This window comes from Eurytemora carolleeae, unplaced genomic scaffold, assembly GCF_000591075.1.
Source record: "Eurytemora carolleeae unplaced genomic scaffold, Eaff_2.0 scaffold175, whole genome shotgun sequence".
Taxonomy (NCBI): Eukaryota; Metazoa; Arthropoda; class Copepoda; order Calanoida; family Temoridae; genus Eurytemora; species Eurytemora carolleeae.
In genome coordinates, this window is record NW_019396338.1 from 212,422 (window position 1) to 233,866 (window position 21,445).

The 21,445-nt window shown below is 30.8% G+C and overlaps 1 protein-coding gene across 1 annotated transcript in view; it reads right to left on the minus strand.

Annotated features, from left to right (window-relative positions):
• Nucleotides 1-17,125, minus strand: part of LOC111701232 (gamma-aminobutyric acid receptor alpha-like) — a 36,599-nt gene extending 19,474 nt beyond the window's left edge. The window contains exons 1-14 of the mRNA XM_023472420.1: nt 17,070-17,125; nt 13,573-13,608; nt 13,423-13,466; nt 13,047-13,170; nt 9,927-9,997; nt 9,813-9,880; nt 9,154-9,212; nt 7,009-7,048; nt 4,360-4,451; nt 3,913-3,966; nt 3,293-3,375; nt 2,421-2,458; nt 1,496-1,540; nt 1,336-1,390 (exon numbers count right to left, since the gene is read on the minus strand). Of these exons, the coding sequence (XP_023328188.1) occupies nt 1,336-1,390; nt 1,496-1,540; nt 2,421-2,458; nt 3,293-3,375; nt 3,913-3,966; nt 4,360-4,451; nt 7,009-7,048; nt 9,154-9,212; nt 9,813-9,880; nt 9,927-9,997; nt 13,047-13,170; nt 13,423-13,466; nt 13,573-13,608; nt 17,070-17,125 (865 nt within the window). The remainder of the gene's footprint in view (nt 1-1,335; nt 1,391-1,495; nt 1,541-2,420; nt 2,459-3,292; nt 3,376-3,912; nt 3,967-4,359; nt 4,452-7,008; nt 7,049-9,153; nt 9,213-9,812; nt 9,881-9,926; nt 9,998-13,046; nt 13,171-13,422; nt 13,467-13,572; nt 13,609-17,069) is intronic.
• Nucleotides 17,126-21,445: the final 4,320 nt, after the last annotated feature.

Below are 21,445 nucleotides of genomic sequence, written 5' to 3' on the forward strand. Positions count from 1 at the left end.
TTTGTGATAATGATCCCTCAAAAGGAATTGTTGTTGCGGTTCAACAGGACATCTTAAACTGTTTGCTGCTGACCAGACTTATAAATTAATGTGTCTATTATATGGGTAGGTGGGACTGAAAACCAGGTTCTTGCTTCTGTAGTGACCATTTGGATCGGTGGACATCGTAATGGAGGAAAGGATGGCATCAAAGTATTTGGTAAAGAAGTGATAAAGCATGCTGATTACGTCCAGCTCAAGCACTGTCAGGTAATTCATTCTATCACAAAGGAATTGAGTTTTTGTCACAAACTCTGATTTTCTTATCCCTATAATTTTGCATTTAAGGTCAGAGACCTTAGATATTTCAAACTATGAATTATTTTAGTTCAATAATAATAGTTTGAAATATCAAAGGCTAACACCGTCAGGTTGCAAAGATATAGCGATTTGAAAATCAGAATTTGTGGCTAAAACTCATTTCCTTTGAACATCCGAAGCAAGCGTAATCAATCGTTTCCTAACAATCATCAACTAGATATGAATTATTTTGGCATGATTGGAAATTATGTTTAGGATTCGAAAAGAAGCATGGAAATACTCAGATTTCAAAACGACATTTCAATAATTAAACTTGACAAGACTCTTAAGCGAAGTAATTCCATCGATTGGATAACAGTTAGTCCCAGGCTGCCCTGTCCCCACGAGACGGTATTTCTTGGAGGTTGGGGTATGGTAGTAAAAGGTCTTCAAGCCACCAGCCTTCAAGAAGCAATATTGTTTATATCAGAGGTTTGTCCGAAGGAATCCTCCGGAACAATATGCGCCCGGGGAGACAAGCTGACCAGCGCCTGCCCTGGAGACTCGGGGGCTGGACTTGTCAGGCTTAATCAAGGGAGACCAGAGTTAATTGGTATAGTTTCACATGGATCCTCCTCATGCTTTCAGGGACATCTAGTGGCGTTCACAGGAGTTCACCAGTTCATAAACTGGATTCAGTATATTATTCAACAATATGAAAATAGTGATTTTCTTACTTGATTCAGATCTGGTGTAGCTTGCTTACTTGATTCATATCTGGTTTAGTTTACTTACTTGATTCAGATCTGGTGTAGTTAACTTACTTGATTCAGATCTGGCGTAGTTTACTTACTTGATTCAGATCTGGTGTAGTTTACTTACTTGATTCAGATCTGGCGTAGTTTACTTACTTGATTCAGATCTGGTGTAGTTTACTTACTTGATTCAGATCTGGTGTAGTTTACTTACTTCATTCGGATCTGGTGTAGTTTACTTACTTGATTCAGATCTGGTGTAGTTTACTTACTTGATTCAGATCTGGTGTAGTTTACTTACTTGATTCAGATCTGGTGTAGTTTAGACTTCTGAACAATGTCTTGGTTATGTCAAACTGAATCATTCCAATATTTGTTTAAATTATAAAATTGATTATTTTGTATTGTTAAGCCAAACTATAAGTTGTTAGTTCTTTGTTTTGATTAAAATATCAGCATGCCTGAGAAAGTTGAAGTTCTCCTTCGTATCCAACAGGATCCCCACTCTATAGGCAATATTTAGCTAACATTTCATCATTTACTACAGTGATAACCAGAAAACGCTGAATTAGGAAGTAGACTTTTAGAATCAAGTCATGAACAATAAATATGAGGCACAGCAATCGTGCAGTGTAAACAGACCCAGTTTACTTAATAAGTGCATGATTTAATAACTTACTAGTATAGCTATTTTCTGTGTAGCATCAAATGCTCTATTTTTATTCTACAGCATTCAATTTCTTTTAGTCCTTTTGTAGTGAATGCCAACTCCTTAGCAATTTCCAGGTACAATTAAGAATTTCTTGACTAACAATGTCAATACACGAACACGCCATTGCCACTGGGCGCTATCTCGTTAACTATCAATATCAATTGGAAGCTCGCAACTATCGATCCCAAATTAAAGGGGATAATCCTTAACCTTAATCAGAACAGGGAACCACATGAATACGATCCGTGATCTATGGACACCACTACCACTCGGCACAATATTGTTAGCTATCAAATCAATCGGAAGCTTGTAACTATCGATCCCAAATTAAAGTGGACGATCCTCAAAACAGGGAATGATTATTCTCTCGCAGAAAACAGTACGGAGTTTCTATATTAACTTGCTATATTTCTGCAGTTTAGATAAGAATTATGTCTCTTAACAGCGTAATTAAAAGTTATGCGCTGTTATAAATAACGTAGTTAAGCAATCACAATATGGTTGTGACGAAGGTATATATATCTAATTACATTGAATGGGTTAATTGCAATACATGATTTACATATTTACTAATAAGCACATTTAGTTAGATGGACAATATACAACGTAATTTACTATAAGCCACTATTTTTGCTACATTTTTACTTAAATTTTTTTTTGTGCTAAAATATTTCCTTCCACTTGTATTCTACTTCATCTGCTGTATAGGCAACTAAATAGAAACAATTAAAGAGGTTGTTTATATATTTGAGTAATGTTTGAGGTACCAACTATTCTAATCAAGCCTAGATATCCCAGGTTTAACAGATGCTTTACTTTTACTTTAATTTTGTATAAAAGAACTTTGCATTTAGTCGACTTTATATTGAGTTAAAAATTAAATCTGTTTCTTTGGTCCTAATCCAGTAGCATTTCATATTTTATTGGAAGTTCTATGAAACTTAAATTTGGTATAATCAAAATCCTTAAATTATCTAAATCTATATATAAATTTGGCTTGTCTGTTTGTCTGTCTGTTTGTTTGTCTGTTTGTATCCAATAAACGTCAAAACGGCTGAACCGATCGGGCCCAAATTTTTTGTGGGATTTGTATACTGTTATTTTCTTGTTTTACTAAGTACAACCGTATGCAGTCAAAAAATAAACAAACAAAATGTAAACATAGCAGACGAAACTCTTACAGATTACAGCTTTCTCAGTAGGTATCACTATACTAAATCAAAGAATTATTAGAAAAGACGATATCGAATTCGTCACTGAATTCCCATGTTTTTTGGGACACCCTGTATCTCAGGAGTTCTGGATTAAACTGTATATTTTTGATGAGGCTAAAACAAAATTTTAAAACCTAATTAAACAAATGTATTTCAAAATGTCAAAATTTAGGTTAAAAGAGATCATTGGTAATAAATGCGTCATCAACACAGACCACATTTTAGAAATAACTAAATTTGAAAAATAGAATAAATAAATGCCGCATAAATAAAAACGACTTCCTAGCATTATGTTCCATTTTTCTTATACAAGTCAACTGTATAGAACTTACATGATCCAAGAACTAAAGGACAACTCTGATGATCCATGGGGAAATTCCTCAGTAACATTGGACACTTGGCTTTGATAGTTAATCTAAATAAAGAGCTTAATTAGTTACATTGGACACTTGGCTTTGATAGTTAATCTAAATAAAGAGGTTACTCAGTAACATTGGACACTTGGCATTGATAGTTAATCTAAATAAAGAGCTTAATTAGTTACATTGGACATATAGATATGATAGTTAATCTAAATAAAGAGGTTAATTAGTTACATTGGACACTTGGCATTGATAGTTAATCTAAATAAAGAGCTTAATTAGTAACATTGGACACTTGGCTTTGATAGTTAATCTAAATAAAGAGCTTAATTAGTTACATTGGACACTTGGCATTGATAGTTGATCTAAATAAAGAGCTTAATCAGTAACATTGGACACTTGTCATTGATATTTAATCTAAATAAAGAGCTTAATTAGTTACATTGGACACTTGGCTTTGATAGTTAATATAAAAAAGAGCTTAATCAGTTAAATTGGATACATGGACTAAAGGGCATATCGAAAGAAGATAGAAAAACTTAAAACAAAATAAATAAATTTCCAAATTGTCCATGCCTACCACAATTTACCTCATTGAGTACGTAATATCTCCATGCTCTGAAATTCGAAGCAACTTATTGGGCCTGTGGTCATGTACAATATATGTACAGTGTATACTGTATATAACATGTTAAATTTATATATTTAAGTAAATATCTTCTTAAACTAGAAGTTGCGAAACCATGAAATTGCCCTCAATAAATTTCTTTGAATATATAAGTGTGTCAAGAGTCCAGTTTAATGCAAGAATGACCACAGAAAATCTTGTCCAATAAAATACAAATTCTTTTATAAAATTTCGTATAAACCAATAAATACAGACATATGTTCAAAAATTGATAAACACAGAATGAATACATTTTTTTATGAATTATTTTAAAGATATTTACGATACAAATATCATGGACAATTAGGATTAAAAAGCTAGTAAAAGAAATCTTTTAGTGTATTGCTTGTTTTTTTCTATTGTAGTATTCCTGGTAATGGTGTGTAGGTAGGAATCCAACCCGTTGTGAAAATAGGTGTCAGGTTTCCAGATCTTTTCCAGCATCTTTACATTCAGACTCAACTATAATAAAGATGTTTTTATTATGTTTAAATACAAGAATTCAGGTTTCCAGATCTTTTCCAGCATCTTAACATTCAGACTCAAGTATAGTAAAGATGTTTTTATTAAGTTAAATACAAGAATTCAGGTTTCCAAGTTTATCTTAACATTCAGACTCAAGTATAGTAAACATGTTTTTATTTTGTTTAAATACAAGAATTCAGGTTTCCAAGTTTTTCTTTACATTCAGACTCAAGTATAGTAAAGATGTTTTTATTATGTTTAAATACAAGAATTCAGGTTACCAAGTTTATCTTAACATTCAGACTCAAGTATAGTAAACATATGTTTTTATTATGTTTAAATACAAGAATTCAGGTTTCCAAGTTTATCTTAACATTCAGACTCAAGTATAGTAAAGATGTTTTTATTATGTTTGAATACAAGAACTAAGATTATCAGATCTGGGAACTGTAACTTAATTTTTTGTTAATCTGCAGATTAATTTAATCCTTATTCCCTATCCCAAACGGTGATCGTCTTGGATAAAACTGAAATGAAGAGATCAAGCAATTATCTTCAAGTTAAAATTCCCACAGTAGGTATCAAGAGTAAGCGATTATGAGTATCGAATCAAAGAATTCCCACAGTAGGTATCAAGAGTAAGCGATTATGAGTATTGAATCAAAGAATTCCCACAGTAGGTATCGAGAGTAAGCGGTTATGAGTATCAAATAAAAAAGTTCCCAGATATGATCTTATCCAGTATCTTAGCATTCAGACGCAATTGCAAAAAATTTATTTATTAATTTATTTTTCATTTCATATCTATAGAACATTTATTTGGATTGTCTGTTGGTTTATTGGTCTGTTTGTTTGCGTGTATCATGTAATTGAGTCACAAACTCAGGTTTTCTAATCCTTACATCTTTGCAACCAAATGTCGTAGTTTTTAAATATTTCATGCTGTTTGGTCAAATAGATTGGAATATTAACTATTAAAACCATCACAATGCAAAGATATAATGATTGGAAAATTAGGGTTTGGGGCAAAAGACTCAATTACTTAACTTGAATTCGGTTGAATTGATAAGACCTAATTTTGTTTTGGCAGCCTCAGAAAATGCTTAAGATGTAAGTGGTGCAAATAAAGTAAATTGGTTTAAACAAATTTCAATTAAAAAACGGTTGGTAACCCACTGACAAAAACACGAAAATCCTCGAAATTTTTATTGTTGTTTCTGCTTAAAAATGTACAAAGATGAAAATATAAGGGAAACCTTTAAAGTTTAGATATTTCCACTGACTGGTGGGAAACTATTATTGTCAGGTGTTGAAAACCAATATACGACAAATCTTGAGTGCAACTATGTTCAAACTAACATTTAACATAGTTTCTTCAACATGCTAGATACTCATAAATATTTAACCCTATCACGATTGAGTGGGGGGGGGGGNCCGCCTTTTTTTTTTTTATGAAGTACTTAAAAACGGCAGAGATTAGAACGCTCAAACTTCTATACTTTTTTACATAATAGTTGTGAACACATTTTTCAAAAAAAATTTGTTATGCATCGGGTGGAGGACAGTCAAATGGCAGGGTGGTTTTAAAAAAAAATCAGAAACTTTTTTAATAATTAAGCGTTGCAGGGCTAAAATTTATATATTTGAAAAGCCCTCGAAAAATGGATGTAATAACTTGTTTTAATAACATGTGCTTCATGTTTATATTTATCAAAAGTAAAAATATTTATTTATCATTTCTTCAACGTATTTTTTGAGCTTTTAAAAAATCCCCCCTTTGGCCCTAACCATTAAAGATAGAAGGTTTTTTTAATGAGCAGGCCATGAAAAGTTACACCAGGGACATGCATCACACTCCCTTATCTCAACTCTAAGAGAAAAATCGAAGGGGGGGGGGGGGACAAAAAAAACTCGGCCTTATGATCTTACCAATGGAACAATTAATGTTATTCTCGCCAGAATTAAATTTTATTTGATATTTAGACACATATTTACAAACCATAACAAAAGAAATTTAACGCTTGCTAGAACTGAAATTTTCTAATCTTTGAAAGCTGATTTCGCAATTTATAGGAATTCTGCAAGATTATAAATTCATAGTTTTAAATATAAAAAGGCTGACACCAGCAGGTTGTAATACAGAAATATTGGAAACTTAGTGCAGCCCTGATTATTAATAGTTAATCCCGCCGTTTACCCGACCTTGGTCAATTTTACCGGGAAACTCAATTTTCGCCATAAAAGTCGAAACCCACTCGACTTAGAACTTTTAAACCAAGCTAAGAACATTTCCGCAGTTCTCCCGAGTTCCCCAATCAAAATTTGAGGCATATCAGTCTAGGGGTGTCTGGGTTATGATTGGATAAACAAACAAACAGAGATAATAACTTTATATATATAGAGAAAAATGAAAACAATAATTTATTCGTCTATTATTCGTCCATTATTCGTCTATTATTCGTCTATTATTCGTCTATTATTCGTCTATTATTCGTCCATTATTCGTCTATTATTTGTCCATTATTCGTCCATAATTTTTTTATTTTTTTTTTACCTGATCAATTTGAAGTTGGTTGGCATTGTGCTTTAATCCTCTTTAAGCAATATTCAGTTCGAAAATAAAATTTAAACGTTATTACATGAAATTGAAACGTAATTACATAAACATGAAACGTTATTACATAAAATTGGAACTTTATTACTTACAACTGAAACGTTATTACATAAAATTGGAAATTCATTACTTAAAACTGAAACGTTATAATGCATGAAATTGAAACGTGATTACATAAAAATGAAACATTTCCACATGCAATTAGAAGGTTAAACATCTTTGACATATTTTGCTTGTCTCTACATACTACAAGACAAGCTTTTTTTTATTTAGAATAATGAAGGTCGGTGATAGAACTTTTAACTATGTTGATTTCATCCCTCTCAAATATTCCTTCATGAACCTAAATTGGTTTATAGTGATGACAATCTAAAACTTAAACCCGGCCCCTTCAATCTTAATTTAAGTAATTTTCAAAAAAAATTTTATTTTGAACATTAAACTTAAAAAACGGGACAGCAAATCAAATTTTTAATAGTTAGCATATTTTTTAACACGTGAAGATTTCAGAAAGTTTAAAAACTAAACCAAATAAAAATCACAGGGTGTAGAAATAAATTTTCAGCGTAAGAGTAAATTATAAATTGAGATGTGTTGTAAGCTGCAAGAAGAAGAAGAAGATGCAATATTGTAATTGCTACGCGTTAAACTAAAATCTTGAAGCATAAATATTTATCATTGCTAACCATGATTTTCACGCTTTTATTAAAAAATCAAGCAGTATTTTGCCAATTACTAGTCTTTTAAAATTTAAGTTAGGAACAAGCGTGTATAAAGTATAAGTGAGTTTGTGTGAAGGAAATCCAAAAGGCCAAGGCACTGCGACACTTTAAATCGAGACTTTATGAAAAGTTGTTAACCAACTAAATCTCAGTGCTATAACTGAAGATAGAAGTATGCACTATTTATCTATGAAATTTTCATAATTAGGACTGCCTTAATTGTAAGCACCAACAGTTTGTACACTTGTAAAGATAGGAGTAAATGTCAGTTTTTGTTTCTCAATTATTAAGAAAATTCCCAAATCTTGAGATCAGAGTAAATAAAAATGATTACAGGATAAACCATCATAAAATATGAATTATCTATTATTTCTATCCGATGTTTCTGTGAGGAGTATTTACTGTTATCCGTCCATTATGCACCTTAACAATTCTCTACCATATCTTCTCCTGTAAAGAAACCTCCTTTCGCGTATAGTCGGTAACATTTTTGATGCTGGTTTTACTCTTAATTTCTCTTTGATTGCCGTTTTTTTTTTTCGTCAGAAAGCTCACTTATTAAAAAAACCTTCTGATAAAGGAATTGAGTCTTTGCCGCAAACTAAAATTGTCTACTCCCTAAAACTTCACAAGCTGAGACCGAATTTAAAGAATTGGAGCGGCGTCTTAAATTTAAGCCACGGCTCAAATATGGTTGGTTTTACTTAAAATTGTATTTAATGTTTCAAGACTTAAGCCGGCGCTCAATTGAAACCTGTTTTTGGCGGATTTAAGACGCGGCTCAAATTCATTAAATTCAGACACTGATTGTGTAAATCTTTAATATTTCAAACTTGCATTAATTTGGTTTATAAGAATTCATAGATTAAAATATCTTATGTCTTGAACATTGGGTTGCAAAGATGTAGGGGTTAGAAAATAATTAGAGTTTGTGACAAAGACTCCATTTCATTAAAAGAAGTTTTAGTAGTAGTTTATCTTTCAACATGTTTTTACATATGTGTACTTTTGATTTTGCGCAACCATTTTAATTTTGTTAAAGAAAGTGCCATTTTGTCTAAAACTGCACAATTTAGGTCCTTATTGTGCATGATATTGTGGAATTGAGGTCAAATCTTTAAATTTCGGTTGAAACCGAGAGAGAAAAAATTGTCTTTATGGCATTTTATAATTCCAATCTCGCACTAATCCTAATTTTAATAAACTTTTAGTCTCCAGAAAGCGAAATTTGATTTCAAATGGTTTCTTACCAGGTTTTTGGTATTTTGACATTTATGTTGTAAAGAAAGATTTTGAAAAAATCAGATTTTTAAATTCTTTTTTTTTTAATATTTTAGAAAAATGTTTTTGAATATATTTTTCCCTGAATCCCAACCTCTCATCTCTCCAGTACTGGCGGAAGTAGCAGTCCATTGAATAATACTGAAAATGTCCCAATAAATGTAAACAAATGTTTAGAAAATAAATTGTTAGAGCACAAAACTACTTTTATAGATGTTACCAACTTTCCTGCAAATTGATTAAATTAATAAAACAGGGGTTTACGTCGACTCATCACACATTGTCAAGTTTTTAGATAGATCATGAACACATAGTTTATAATACTATGCAATGTGGTTACATTTTGTTCGTAATTCTGAAAAGAAGGTTAAGGATATTTTACAACATTTTTGATCTCTAACATACTGTCTGTTTAATTTCTGTAGTTTCTATAATTTCTGTAATTTCTGTAATTTCTGTAATTTCGAATAAAATATTTGTTTATTTAAAATGTTTCGGTAAATTCCATATTACGTAAAAAATGTTATGGTTTCTGTGTGTTATGAGAAGTTTTTTATTTGTATGTTTTTTCTTTTTTATAGTTTTTTATAGTTCTTTATATATCTGATATTGTTCGGTTTTAACCAAGCCATTGTCCAGCATAATTCGAACTAAATTAACAGTTTTGCTGTTTTTAGGAAACAAACTCACAGACCAGCCAGATATACAATAATTTTATAAATATATATAGTAAATCTTTACCATTTCCGCTTCTGAAATTGGTCCCATACTTCGGATCAAAATATTAACCCTGACAGGGGTGGGCTGCCCTGAAAATCTCCTATTCCCCCAAACTTTTTTAAATTTCTGACTTACTGTTATTTTGAGAGGGGCGTTCAGTTTTATCGTAGTTTTTTAACAGATCTTCTAGAATTGCAGTCACATTTCTGAACACAAAAAGTAGTTAATATAAGAAGTAAGATAATAAGGAGGAGAGGGAGAAGAAAATTAAATCAGAGTTAGAGTAGGCTATGCGAGACGAAAAGAGGATAAAGCATGGGTAGTATTTTGAGCCTAGCAACAAAATCAGTGTGTATATTTCTTTTTAAATTATCCCCCCTCCCGGCCCCCACCAGATGAAATTTAACCGTCTGGTTTAGTTTAAGGTAAAGAAAACAAATATGCAATATTACTTGAAGGGAAACAATGACAAATACATGTGTCAGTGTTGTTTTACTTATCACTAAACCTGGTGCTTCGGTGGTGCCATTGCCATTAAGTTAAATGCCCTTTTTTATTACGCTCTTTCTGCAAACTGATTTTATTGTCCCACAATGTTTATCTAGATCTAGTCGTTAGTCGTTGCTTTCAGTTATGAGTAGGTTTAACGATACAGTAGCTATGGCACGTTCAGACATTTTTTTAATCAGTCGTTAACTGCCGGTTAGCTTAGGAAAGTGACCAATTTTTAGGTATCCGTTTGTTCTTATAGCTAAGAACCTAATGTTCCGTTCAGTTAACGTTTTTTTCCCGTTCTTTTTCAAAATTACCGATTAAATCATTCTAACGACATTAACGGTCGATATTTTGAATTTCTTTAACGGCGCCGGCTGTTAAGCATTATTTCATTTATTAATTAATGAAAGCGGGGAAAAAACAGAAGGCACAATTTAAACACTTTTTTGCGTTTTTGCAGTTGTAGTGTGTTTTTTACAGTTGTAGTGTGTTTTTTTTTACAGTTGTAGTGTGTTTTTACAGTTGTAGTGTGTTTTACAATTGTAGTGTGTTTTACAGTTGTAATGTGTTTTTACAGTTGTGTGTTTTTACAGTTGTAGTATGTTTTTAAAGTTGTAGTGTGTTTTTGCTACGAGACAAACAACTGCGGAGTTCTAACATAAATATTTTTTTGAATATTAATTCAATTTGCACTTACTTAAAAAACAACACTTTTTTATTTGCATTTCAGACACTACAAGAGTGAATGTCCCCATTTTCTCTAATAATGACTGCGTAACCTTACTTCATACTGAGAATAAGCATGCAAGAAAACCAGGATTTTAATCTAATTAAAAGGCTTTGAAAGTATCCTAGGAATTAAGTATGCCAAGCTGGTTACTTTTTTTCAGGTATTTGCATACACAATGGAAGCTTATTTATTTCTATTTAAATGATTTTATCGAACATTTTTGATATACATCAAATCATAAACCAGCCTCTTCGACAACTTTTCTCATTATCGTTCTACACAAATACAAAATAAAAATATAAGATGAATTATGAATAAATGATTTAAAAGAAAAGAAACAAGATAAAGAGAGAAAGATAAAAGCTTTGTTCTTTAAACAAACAATTGTAAATTTGAATTTCAAAATGTAGAAAAAACAAGAAAAAATTCAATATGGTAAGTTTAAGGAAGTGGGAGGGGGGGGGGGGCTTCAATCCACTGTTAAAAATCAAAGTGACTGTGTTATTCCCAGGTTTTATCTTGAAAACTGCTGACATGGTGTTAACCCATGAGGCTGAAACTAGAACAAAATAGGAACAGGAAACTTCTCAAAATTAAATTAATAAATTTACATTTTTAGATGAATACATTACTTATATTTATAGTGATAATGATAATGATAATGGTGATGGTGATGGTGATGACAATAGTAATAATAATAATAATATTTATAGTGATAATGATAATGGTAATGGTGATGACAATAGTAATAATAATAATAATATTTATAGTGATAATGATAATGGTAATGGTGATGACAATAGTAATAATAATAATAATATTTATAGTGATAATGATAATGGTAATGGTGATGACAATAGTAATAATAATAATAATATTTATAGTGATAATGATAATGATAATGATAATGGTGATGACAATAGTGATAATAATAATAATATTTATAGTGATAATGATAATGATAATGGTGATGACAATAGTAATAATAATAATAATATTTATAGTTATAATGATAATGGTAATGGTGATGACAATAGTAATAATAATAATAATATTTATAGTGATAATGATAACGATAATGATAATGGTGATGACAATAGTGATAATAATAATAATAATATTAAAAATGATGATAATACAAATTCTAGTTAAGACAATGAAAACCACAAAATTTGGAAATCTATAACCTGAAAAAAACATTTCAGGGTAAAAGTTAAAAGAATAAAAAATCTATTCATAAAGTTAATTATCTTAAAAATTTTACATATCAGAACAAATCATGTTTACCACGTTAACCACTGAACATTCTTCATGACATATTAGAATTTATATTAATAATTATAGTAATCCGAAACCAAATTACACGGTTGACTCCACACTCAACGGTAAAAAGTAAAACTAATTTTTCATTGAGCAATCAGGTTCAAAGCTTTAATTATTAAAGCTTTTGCACTGAAAAGGTCAAACATACAAGTAAATTTGAATAAAAGATGATCATTGTTTTAAAAATCTTTGAAAAAAATGCATTTGGCTGTCGTGCATATTTATGAGTAATTCCGTTATTTTTAATTCAATTAAAATGTCATAATTTTCTCAAAAAAAATCTACATTTTTATTTTGTTACATACTAAAGTTGGTATTTAAATAATTTGCTTGTCTGTTTTCCAGTATACAAATAACAGCACACTGCAAAATAAAACGCTATTGCTCCAATAGATATATCTAATATCTATAACATTTAATGAAAACAATGCAGCTAGATATATCGTACACACTGTGCGATATAATTAGAGCATGCTGCCTTTACATTAAATATTGTTTAGTGATGATCAACAAGAGCTATATGTGCGATATAGCTAATTGTGCTAATTGTAATTTTCCCGAAAATGCAATAGATTTTTTTACAGTGCAGAACGGCTGAGCTGATTGTGCCAAAATACTCCCAGGGAAGGTTTATGGTCGCTTAGTGTTGAAAAATATTACAATATTTGAAGCGCTATGAGGGATTAGAACTTAAATAAAGACTTTACCTGCTGAGTTCTTCCCGTATACTATCTTGTTCAAGATCCCGTCGTCTTCGTTCGAATCCACCGCCATTTTGTTCCAAATCAAGTTGTTTATCTACCAAACTTTCATCATCTTCCTCGGTATTTTCTATTTAAATTTTTGAATTGAAACCTTTTATACGAAAACTTGACTTTTTGCCATGCCTCCCTCCCTTCACAAATAAACTGAAGGTTACTGTGCCAAGCTCTCCGGTTAAAAATTACTATTAGGCTACGGATGACTTACTTTATCAAAAGTTTGTCATGGCGCTTTTTTTTGTACAAAATATGTGCAAAACGTAACATTTTTTTCTAGAATAAAATAAAATGGTTTGGCTATTTTCGAATGAAATTGTGATACCTAGATTTTTTGAAGATCTATGCCGACCCATGGATTGTTGAAACCTATTTAAAAAAAACTTCAAATTGGAAATGAAATATTAGAAAATTTGAACTTTGAAATGAAAATTTTTAAAAATAATTTCGTAATGATGGTTGTTAAACTACCAACCTTAAACTTGATTGGTTTCCGGTCACAGTTTGCAGCCTAAACGAAATCTTATTAAAATTACATTTTTTAAAACTTTCCAGAGCCTAACGGGCAGTGGATCATTCACTCCTCAGAATAAATAAAGGGTATTCTTGTCAGTCATATATCATATGAGGTTTTGAAACCGAAAATATCGTTAAAAATATTCGAAACTATTCAAGAACGCAGTTTTCTTTAAAAACTTTATTTTGAAGTACACTGAGATTCATAAATTCTTGTTTGTTTATAAAAGACGGACACAATCGATTTAATACAGGGGGGGGTCAAATTGACCCCCCCCCCCAGCAGGAATAGGGTTAATAAATCTCCGGATTAAGCATTGATCTCCATCTACTGCAGATCTGCGGATTGATTGAATTCCTCTTTAAATACTAATATTTAAATTTAAAATCGCCCACATTGGATATCCATATCAAGGGTTTAACAATATCCACACAAAAGTTAACATCCGTGTGAATTGAAGGAAATATATCAAAGTAATATTTGACATTAATATTTCATAATCATTTTCAGTTTCCCTTCAAAATTGAATTCGTCACATGCGATCAAAATTCTAGGTTTCAAAGGGAAAATTAATAGCAAAAAGATATGAAAATCCAGTTGTATAGAATTCAGTTATTATTTCATCTTTCATTGTATTCGTAAAATGAAAGGGGAAATTACTCGTAAGAGGTTTGAACTTATCGCAAGTGTAAATTTAAACTTAAATGTAAATGTAAATGTAAATGTAAATGTAAATGTAAATGTAAATGTAAATGTAAATGTAAATGTAAATGTAAATGTAAATGTAAATGTAAATGTAAATGTAAATATAAAAGTAAATTATCTTGAAATCACGTACAGGTCCATTATACATAATTAAAGGGAATGGTTTACGTAATTCCAAGTTTAAAGAGGATATGCGCACCATCGCCACCACCGCCTTGCAACTAAACCTTTGTCGGAGCAAAAAAGACAAAAGTATTTTTTCTTTCTGGAAATAAATAGTTTTCAATTCTCTGCTAAAATAAATTGCGGAATTACATTTAGATATCTTCATACATATGTTACTCAGATAAATAACCAAAGTCAGAATTTAACGAATTTGGGCCTGGTCTCAAATCCGCCAAAAACCGGTTTCAATTGAGCGCCAACTTACATATTGAAACATTGAATTCAATTTTAAGTGGAATCAACCATATTATTTGAGCCGCGTCTCAAATTTAAGTCGTGGATCAAATTCTTTAAATTCTGCCGCAGACTTCCCTTCGTTGAATGAAGGGTCCCTGGAAATTACATCTACAGTTAATTCAAACATCAGTTTAAAGTATTTTCAAGAATTGAATATTTGTCATATATATATATATATATATATATACAGTTAATTCAAGAATTGAATATTTGCCACAACTCATATTTTCCAATCCGTATATCCCTCTAACATGATGGTGTACTTCTGCGATATTTCAACCTTAAAATTTTTGATCTAACAGAATTCATAGTTTACGATATTGAGTTCCGAAGATATATAGAATTAGAAAATTAGAGATTCAATTTCTTTGAAAGAAAGCTAAACACTTTAAAATCCAGTTAAACAGTATAAATTGTTGTTCTTAAAACAAGAGACAAATCTAGATCCTATCCTAAATAATTAAATAGAGTCTCATAAATCAAATCTAGATCCGATCCTAAATAATTAAATAGAGTCTCATAAATCAAATCTAGATCCGATCCTAAATAATTAAATAGAGTCTCATAAATTAAATCTAGATCCGATCCTAAATAATTAAATAGAGTCTCATAAATCAAATCTAGATCCTATCCTAAATAATTCAATAGAGTCTCATAAATCAAATCAAATATTTACAAAAAGTTGCCACATTCTTAATCATTAGCCATCATTTATGTTTTTAATCTATTTATAGTTTTAGAAATAGCTGTCAACTGACAGGTCCACAGAATAACCTACACTGCTAAATATCCCAGTAATTTTGTTCGTAAATTAAATTGCAAAGTTGTGAGATATTCTTATCATTCAAATACATAATTTCGAAAAAATGCTGACCCACTAATTCCACAAACAAATCTGACAAACAAATATAGCCAACAAAAGGGACAAACAAATCAGACAAACTGACTTGACAAACAAATCAGACAAACTAACCTGACAAAGAAACAGGTCAAACTATTCTGACAATATCTGATTTAACTATCTTAGCCTTACAAGCTAACATGGGGTTGGATTCAACCATAGATTAATTAATAACAATACAGATAGAACATTAGATTCAAGGGTTCTGGTACACAATACAGATAGAACATTAGATTCAAGGGTTCTGGTTCACAATAACCCAAAGGATTTCCGCACGACAGCGTTGAATTACAAGACAGGGTTATCGGGAACGAAAACCCCTTAAATACAGAAAAGACGACATCTTGTGTTATATCTGTATTGTTTTTAATCTATGAATTCAGCGTATGTAAAGCGAAAAGTAGCTGAACTAGGTACGGATAGCTGAACTGCAACATTAGAAATTATTTCAATTAGCCATATCCAGTTCAGCCACTTCTCACTATTAATGTAATCCATCCCCTGGCCTACCATAATTTAGAAGTGAACATTAAATCTTAAAGATTTAAAATTATGAACAACAGAAGAAAATATAAAATGTATTCACACATTCTCTCATCTTTATTTATTTATTCGCATCTTGTTATTGAATAAAATGCAAATAAAGATCAACAAAAGTAAGTTTACATCAAAACACTGAAAACCTAGATATTCATATTTCTGTCCAGAGTGCAGTAATTAGCGGTGCAAATCATAATTAGTAATTAGCGGCGCAGATGAAAATTAGTAATTAGCGGCGCAGGTCATAATTAGTAATTAGCGGGACAGATCATATTAGTAATTAGCGGCGCAGATCATAATTAGTAATTAGCGGGACAGACCATATTAGTAATTAGCGGCGCAGATCATAATTAGTAATTAGCGGGACAGATCATATTAGTAATTAGCGGGACAGATCATATTAGTAATTAGCGGCGCAGACCATAATTAGTAATTAGCGGCGCAGATCATGATTAGTAATTAGCGGCACAGATCCTCATTAGTAGTTAGCGGTGCAGATCATAATTAGTAATTAGCGGCACAGATCAAACGATCAAAGATCAACGATCAAAGATCAACGATCAAAGATTAACGATCAAAGATCAACGGTCAAAGATCAACGATAAAAGAACGATCAAAGATCAACGATCAAAGATCAACGATCAAAGATCAACGATCAAAGATCAACGATCAAAGATCAACGATCAAAGATCAAAGATCAACGATCAACGATCAACGATCAAAGATCAACGAGCAAAGATCAACGATCAAAGATCAACGATCAAAGATCAACGATGAAAGATCAACGATCAACGATCAACAATTAAAGATCAACGATTTAAAATGTCTAAATAATTTAATTATATACCTGTAAGGGATAACCAGAATACAGATGAAGATTACTGAACAAAATATTTTAAACATTCTTCTGAATTTTCAAAAAATGATAAATTGAATTATATATATTTAAATTCTATATTTTTAGTTCATTCAAATTAATATGCTTCAAAGCTAAAGGAACTGTTAACGTAACTTTAAATCTCCATCTGAGTAACAATGTGAAGATTAGTTTTTCTCTTCTCTTATGTAAAACATTCTGAAATTATCACTTTTACAGAGAAGCCACTACAAAATGTAATACATTTCCAGTTAGAAATGATATTATGGATCCTTGATTTGACACAAGGTTAAAGAGTACTTTTAAGAATCTGATATCCCACTCTTTTATAAAATTAAATGCGTTTCTTTTTCTGCTCCAGGGAATTAATATATATATATCATAAGGATATAAAAGGTTTTCTGGAAAGTAACTTTTGAATTGCTACAGCTTACAAAATCATGATAATTGCCAAGATTTGTAGAATTACACGGATGGATAAAACGTAATTCAACGCTTTTGTTTCTCAGATAAAGGTTTTAAAATAGGGACGCCTATAATTACATTACCAGCCTCTTTTAAATCTAAACCCCAACTATAATTTGTTCTTTTAAGTAGATTTTAAAGATGACAGTTAAGGACTGTGTAAGTATTTAAGAACTAAATATTTCTGAATTCTGAGCTCCGCAAAGAAAATGCGGGAACTAAAGTATATTCTTGAAAAGGACGGAGGATATATATATATATATATGTGTATATCCCCGTCTCCGGGATTCATCGGAGAAATCTGAACCGACAACCCCGAGGTTCCGACCAGGATGGAGAGAGATAGGTTCCGACCAGGACGGAGAGAGATAAATCTACGTAACTAACAAGGTAAACTTCCTATTATAAAATTGCAACATATCATGTTAAATGAAAGGATTTAAAGAACTGGATCAATTCTACCCAAAACAGACAAGTTGGTCCAGAAACGATTATTATTATTACTCAAAATTTTTATTATATAATGTAGTTTATATTTAATTGTATAACGCCTAAGCCTAAGTTATTATGACCGGAAAATAAATTCTCAATCGTTTTCGGATCTGTTCAGTATTAAACAGAAGGGCGGTTGGGATGATCGTTTTATATCTAAGAAGCTTAGACATTATTTCTGTCAATTTTCAATTAAACGTTGTCTTGCAAATATTACTATGTAATTTTTATTTGTAAAGATTGTTATATTCAAGATTTGTAAAATGTTGCAATGTTGAAATCTTGAGTCAGGTTTAGGATCATCCCTCTCTTAGCATTTATATTTTATCGAACCTTAACCCTAGCAGGTCACTAAATAGATCCCGGGGGGGGGGGCTAAAATAAATAAAAAGAATTGATTTTGCCGATAATATGCAAATTTTTTAAAATTGTTTTTGTGTCGTAGAACTTACAAATGTTTATTTATGGATTTGAATATTGGAATCTTAAGGGTTCTCTTATTGTGCCAGTACTAAAATATAACCCTAAAAATCTGTAACAATAGCAAGCAATAAGTTTAAAAGAAACATTGAAAAGAAAAATATTGTGAGCACCGCTGATCTGTCCTTAAAGTGCAAGAAATACATTGAGACTTGGTGGCAATTAATATAAAATAACATAAAATTAAAAATAGCTAATACAAATACTAGCCACATGAATCAAATCTATCAATTATATCAACTTTATCATCTTTATCAACTCCACTCTATCAACTCTATCAACTCTATCAACTCTATTAACTCTATCAACTCTATCAACTCTATCAACTCTCATCACCTCTATCAACTCTATCAACTCTATCAATTCTATCAACTCTATCAACTCTATCAACTCTCATCACCTCTATCAACTCTATCAACTCTATCAACTCTATCAACTCTATCAACTGTATCAACTGTATCAACTGTATCAACTGTATCAACTCTATCAACTCTATCAACTGTATCAACTCTATCAACTCTATCAACTCTATCAACTCTATCAACTCTATCATCTCTCCATCAACTCCATCAACTCCATCAACTCCATCAACTCCATCAACTCCATCAACTCCATCAACACTGAGCATTATCTTAGTTCTCTTTTGAACTGATGCAATCTTTTAAAATTGATATTAACTATTTATAAATCACCGTATTCAAATATAAACTTAGCTTTAATGTACGTTTGTTTGCTTGTATCAAATATACTAAAAAAACCCGATTGTTGCCATTGTTCACATGAATAGGGCAAATTTATGACTTGAAGTAATGTTGGTAAAAATTAAAAACTTGTGTTTGGAAAGTTGGAACCAATTGGTTCAGCCGTTTCGGAAATTTATTGGATGAATAAACAAACAGAGAAGACATAGAAATGTAAAGATACAAAAGTTGATTTATGTATTTTCAATGAAAAATGCAAATTGATCATTATTGTCCTGGCAAAGGATTGATAATTTTGATATTCATAATCAGCGGATAACTTATTTATATCTCAGGTTTTAGTTTAAGACTTTAAAATCGTGCTTTGATTTTTTTTGTATATTTATAAACTAAGACTAGTTAAACATGACAGAAATATGAGATGAAAGGATTTTTCAGAATCGTATTTCCACATTTTGAGAATGAAATTGGTTCTTTTTTACATTTTCCTCACCCCCTCCGCATATTTTGCTGTTGCTATTTTTGTATTGATAAAGAAAGTCAAATAAGAGAGTTATTTTTGTAAAATATCATCTTTTATAAAAATAAATCTTAACAAAGCACCAGTAAAAGTTCAGTTAAGCCGAGTTATCCATGATACTTCCAAAACTTATTTACACTTTCGTCGGAACCATGTAATTTAGGACAGTAGGTTGTTTGTTTGTAAAAACAGGAAAATTAAATTAAAAGTTCAAATAAATCTTCTTCTTTAGTTCTCTCTAGTTTTCTAGTTCTCTATGTGTTCTATTTCTCTAGTTATCTAGTTCTCTAGTTTTCTAGTAATCTAGTTTTCTAGTTCTCTAGTTCTCTAGTTTTCTAATTCTTAAGAATTTTAGTTCTTTAGTTCTTTAGTTCTTTAGTTCTTTAATTCTTTAGTTCTTTAGTTCTTTAGTTCTTTAGTTCTTTAGTTCTTTAGTTCTTTAAATCTTTAGTTCTTTAGTTCTTTAGTTCTCTAGTTCACTAGTTCTCCAGATTTTTAGTTCTCTAGTTCTATAGTTCTCTAGTTCTCTAGTTCTCTAGTTCTTTAGTTCTCTAGTTCACTAGTTCTCAAGAATTTTAGTTCTTTAGTTCTTTAGTTCTTTAGTTCTTTAGTTCTTTAGTTGTTCAGTTTGTTAGTTCTCTTGTTCTCTAGTGATTTAGCTCTTTAGTTCTTTAGTTTGTTAGTTCTCTTGTTCTCTAGTCATTTATACTTTAGTTCTTTAGTTTCTTTAGTTCTTTAGTTTGTTAGTTCTCTTGTTCTCTAGTCATTTATACTTTAGTTCTTTAGTTTTTTAGTTCTTTAGTTGTTCAGTTTGTTAATTCTCTTGTTCTCTAGTCATTTAGTTCTTTAGCTCTTCAGTTTGTTAGTTTTTTTGTTCTCTAGTCATTTATACTTTAGTTCTTTAGTTTTTTAGTTCTTTAGTTGTTAAGTTTGTCAGTTCTCTTGTTCTCTAGTCATTTAGTTCTTTAGTTCTTCAGTTTGTTAGTTCTCTTGTTCTCTAGTCATTTATACTTTAGTTCTAAAACTCTCCAGTTCTGTAATTATTAAGTTCTCTAGTTCTCTTGTTCACTAGTTTTCAAAAAATTTCTTTAGTTCTTTAGTTCTTTAGTTTTTTAGTTCTCTTGTTCTCTAATTCTAAAGTTCTATAGTTCTCCTGTTCTCTAGTTCTTCAGTTCTCTAGCTCTCTAGTTCCGTAGTTATCTAGTTTTCCATATTTTAAGTTATTTAGTTCTTTATTTCTCTTGTTTTCTAGTTCTCTAGTTCTCTTGCTCTTTTATAGTTCTCTAGTTTACTAGTTCTTTCAAATTTTAGTCCTTTAGTTTTCAAGTTTTCCTGTTATTTTAGTTGTCTAGTTCTCTAGTTCTCTAGTTCTCTAGTTCTCTAGTTCTCTAGTTCTCTAGTTCTCTAGTTCTCTAGTTCTCTAGTTCTCTAGTTCTCTAGTTCTCCGTTTTGAATGGTTTGATTTAAATTATAATTCAGTGGTATAGTAGTCTATGATATTAATTATCATCAAACCAATGTAATAACGTGTCACACTGTACTTGTATTTATAAAACACCACTCTGCTCTTTATTTATCTTTTAATCTTTATAAGAATGTGATTTTATAAAATTTGGCAAATATTTAAATAAAATGGAAAGGAGGAAGCAAACTGTGTTAAACATCAATTTTGCTGTTAATGTTTGTAA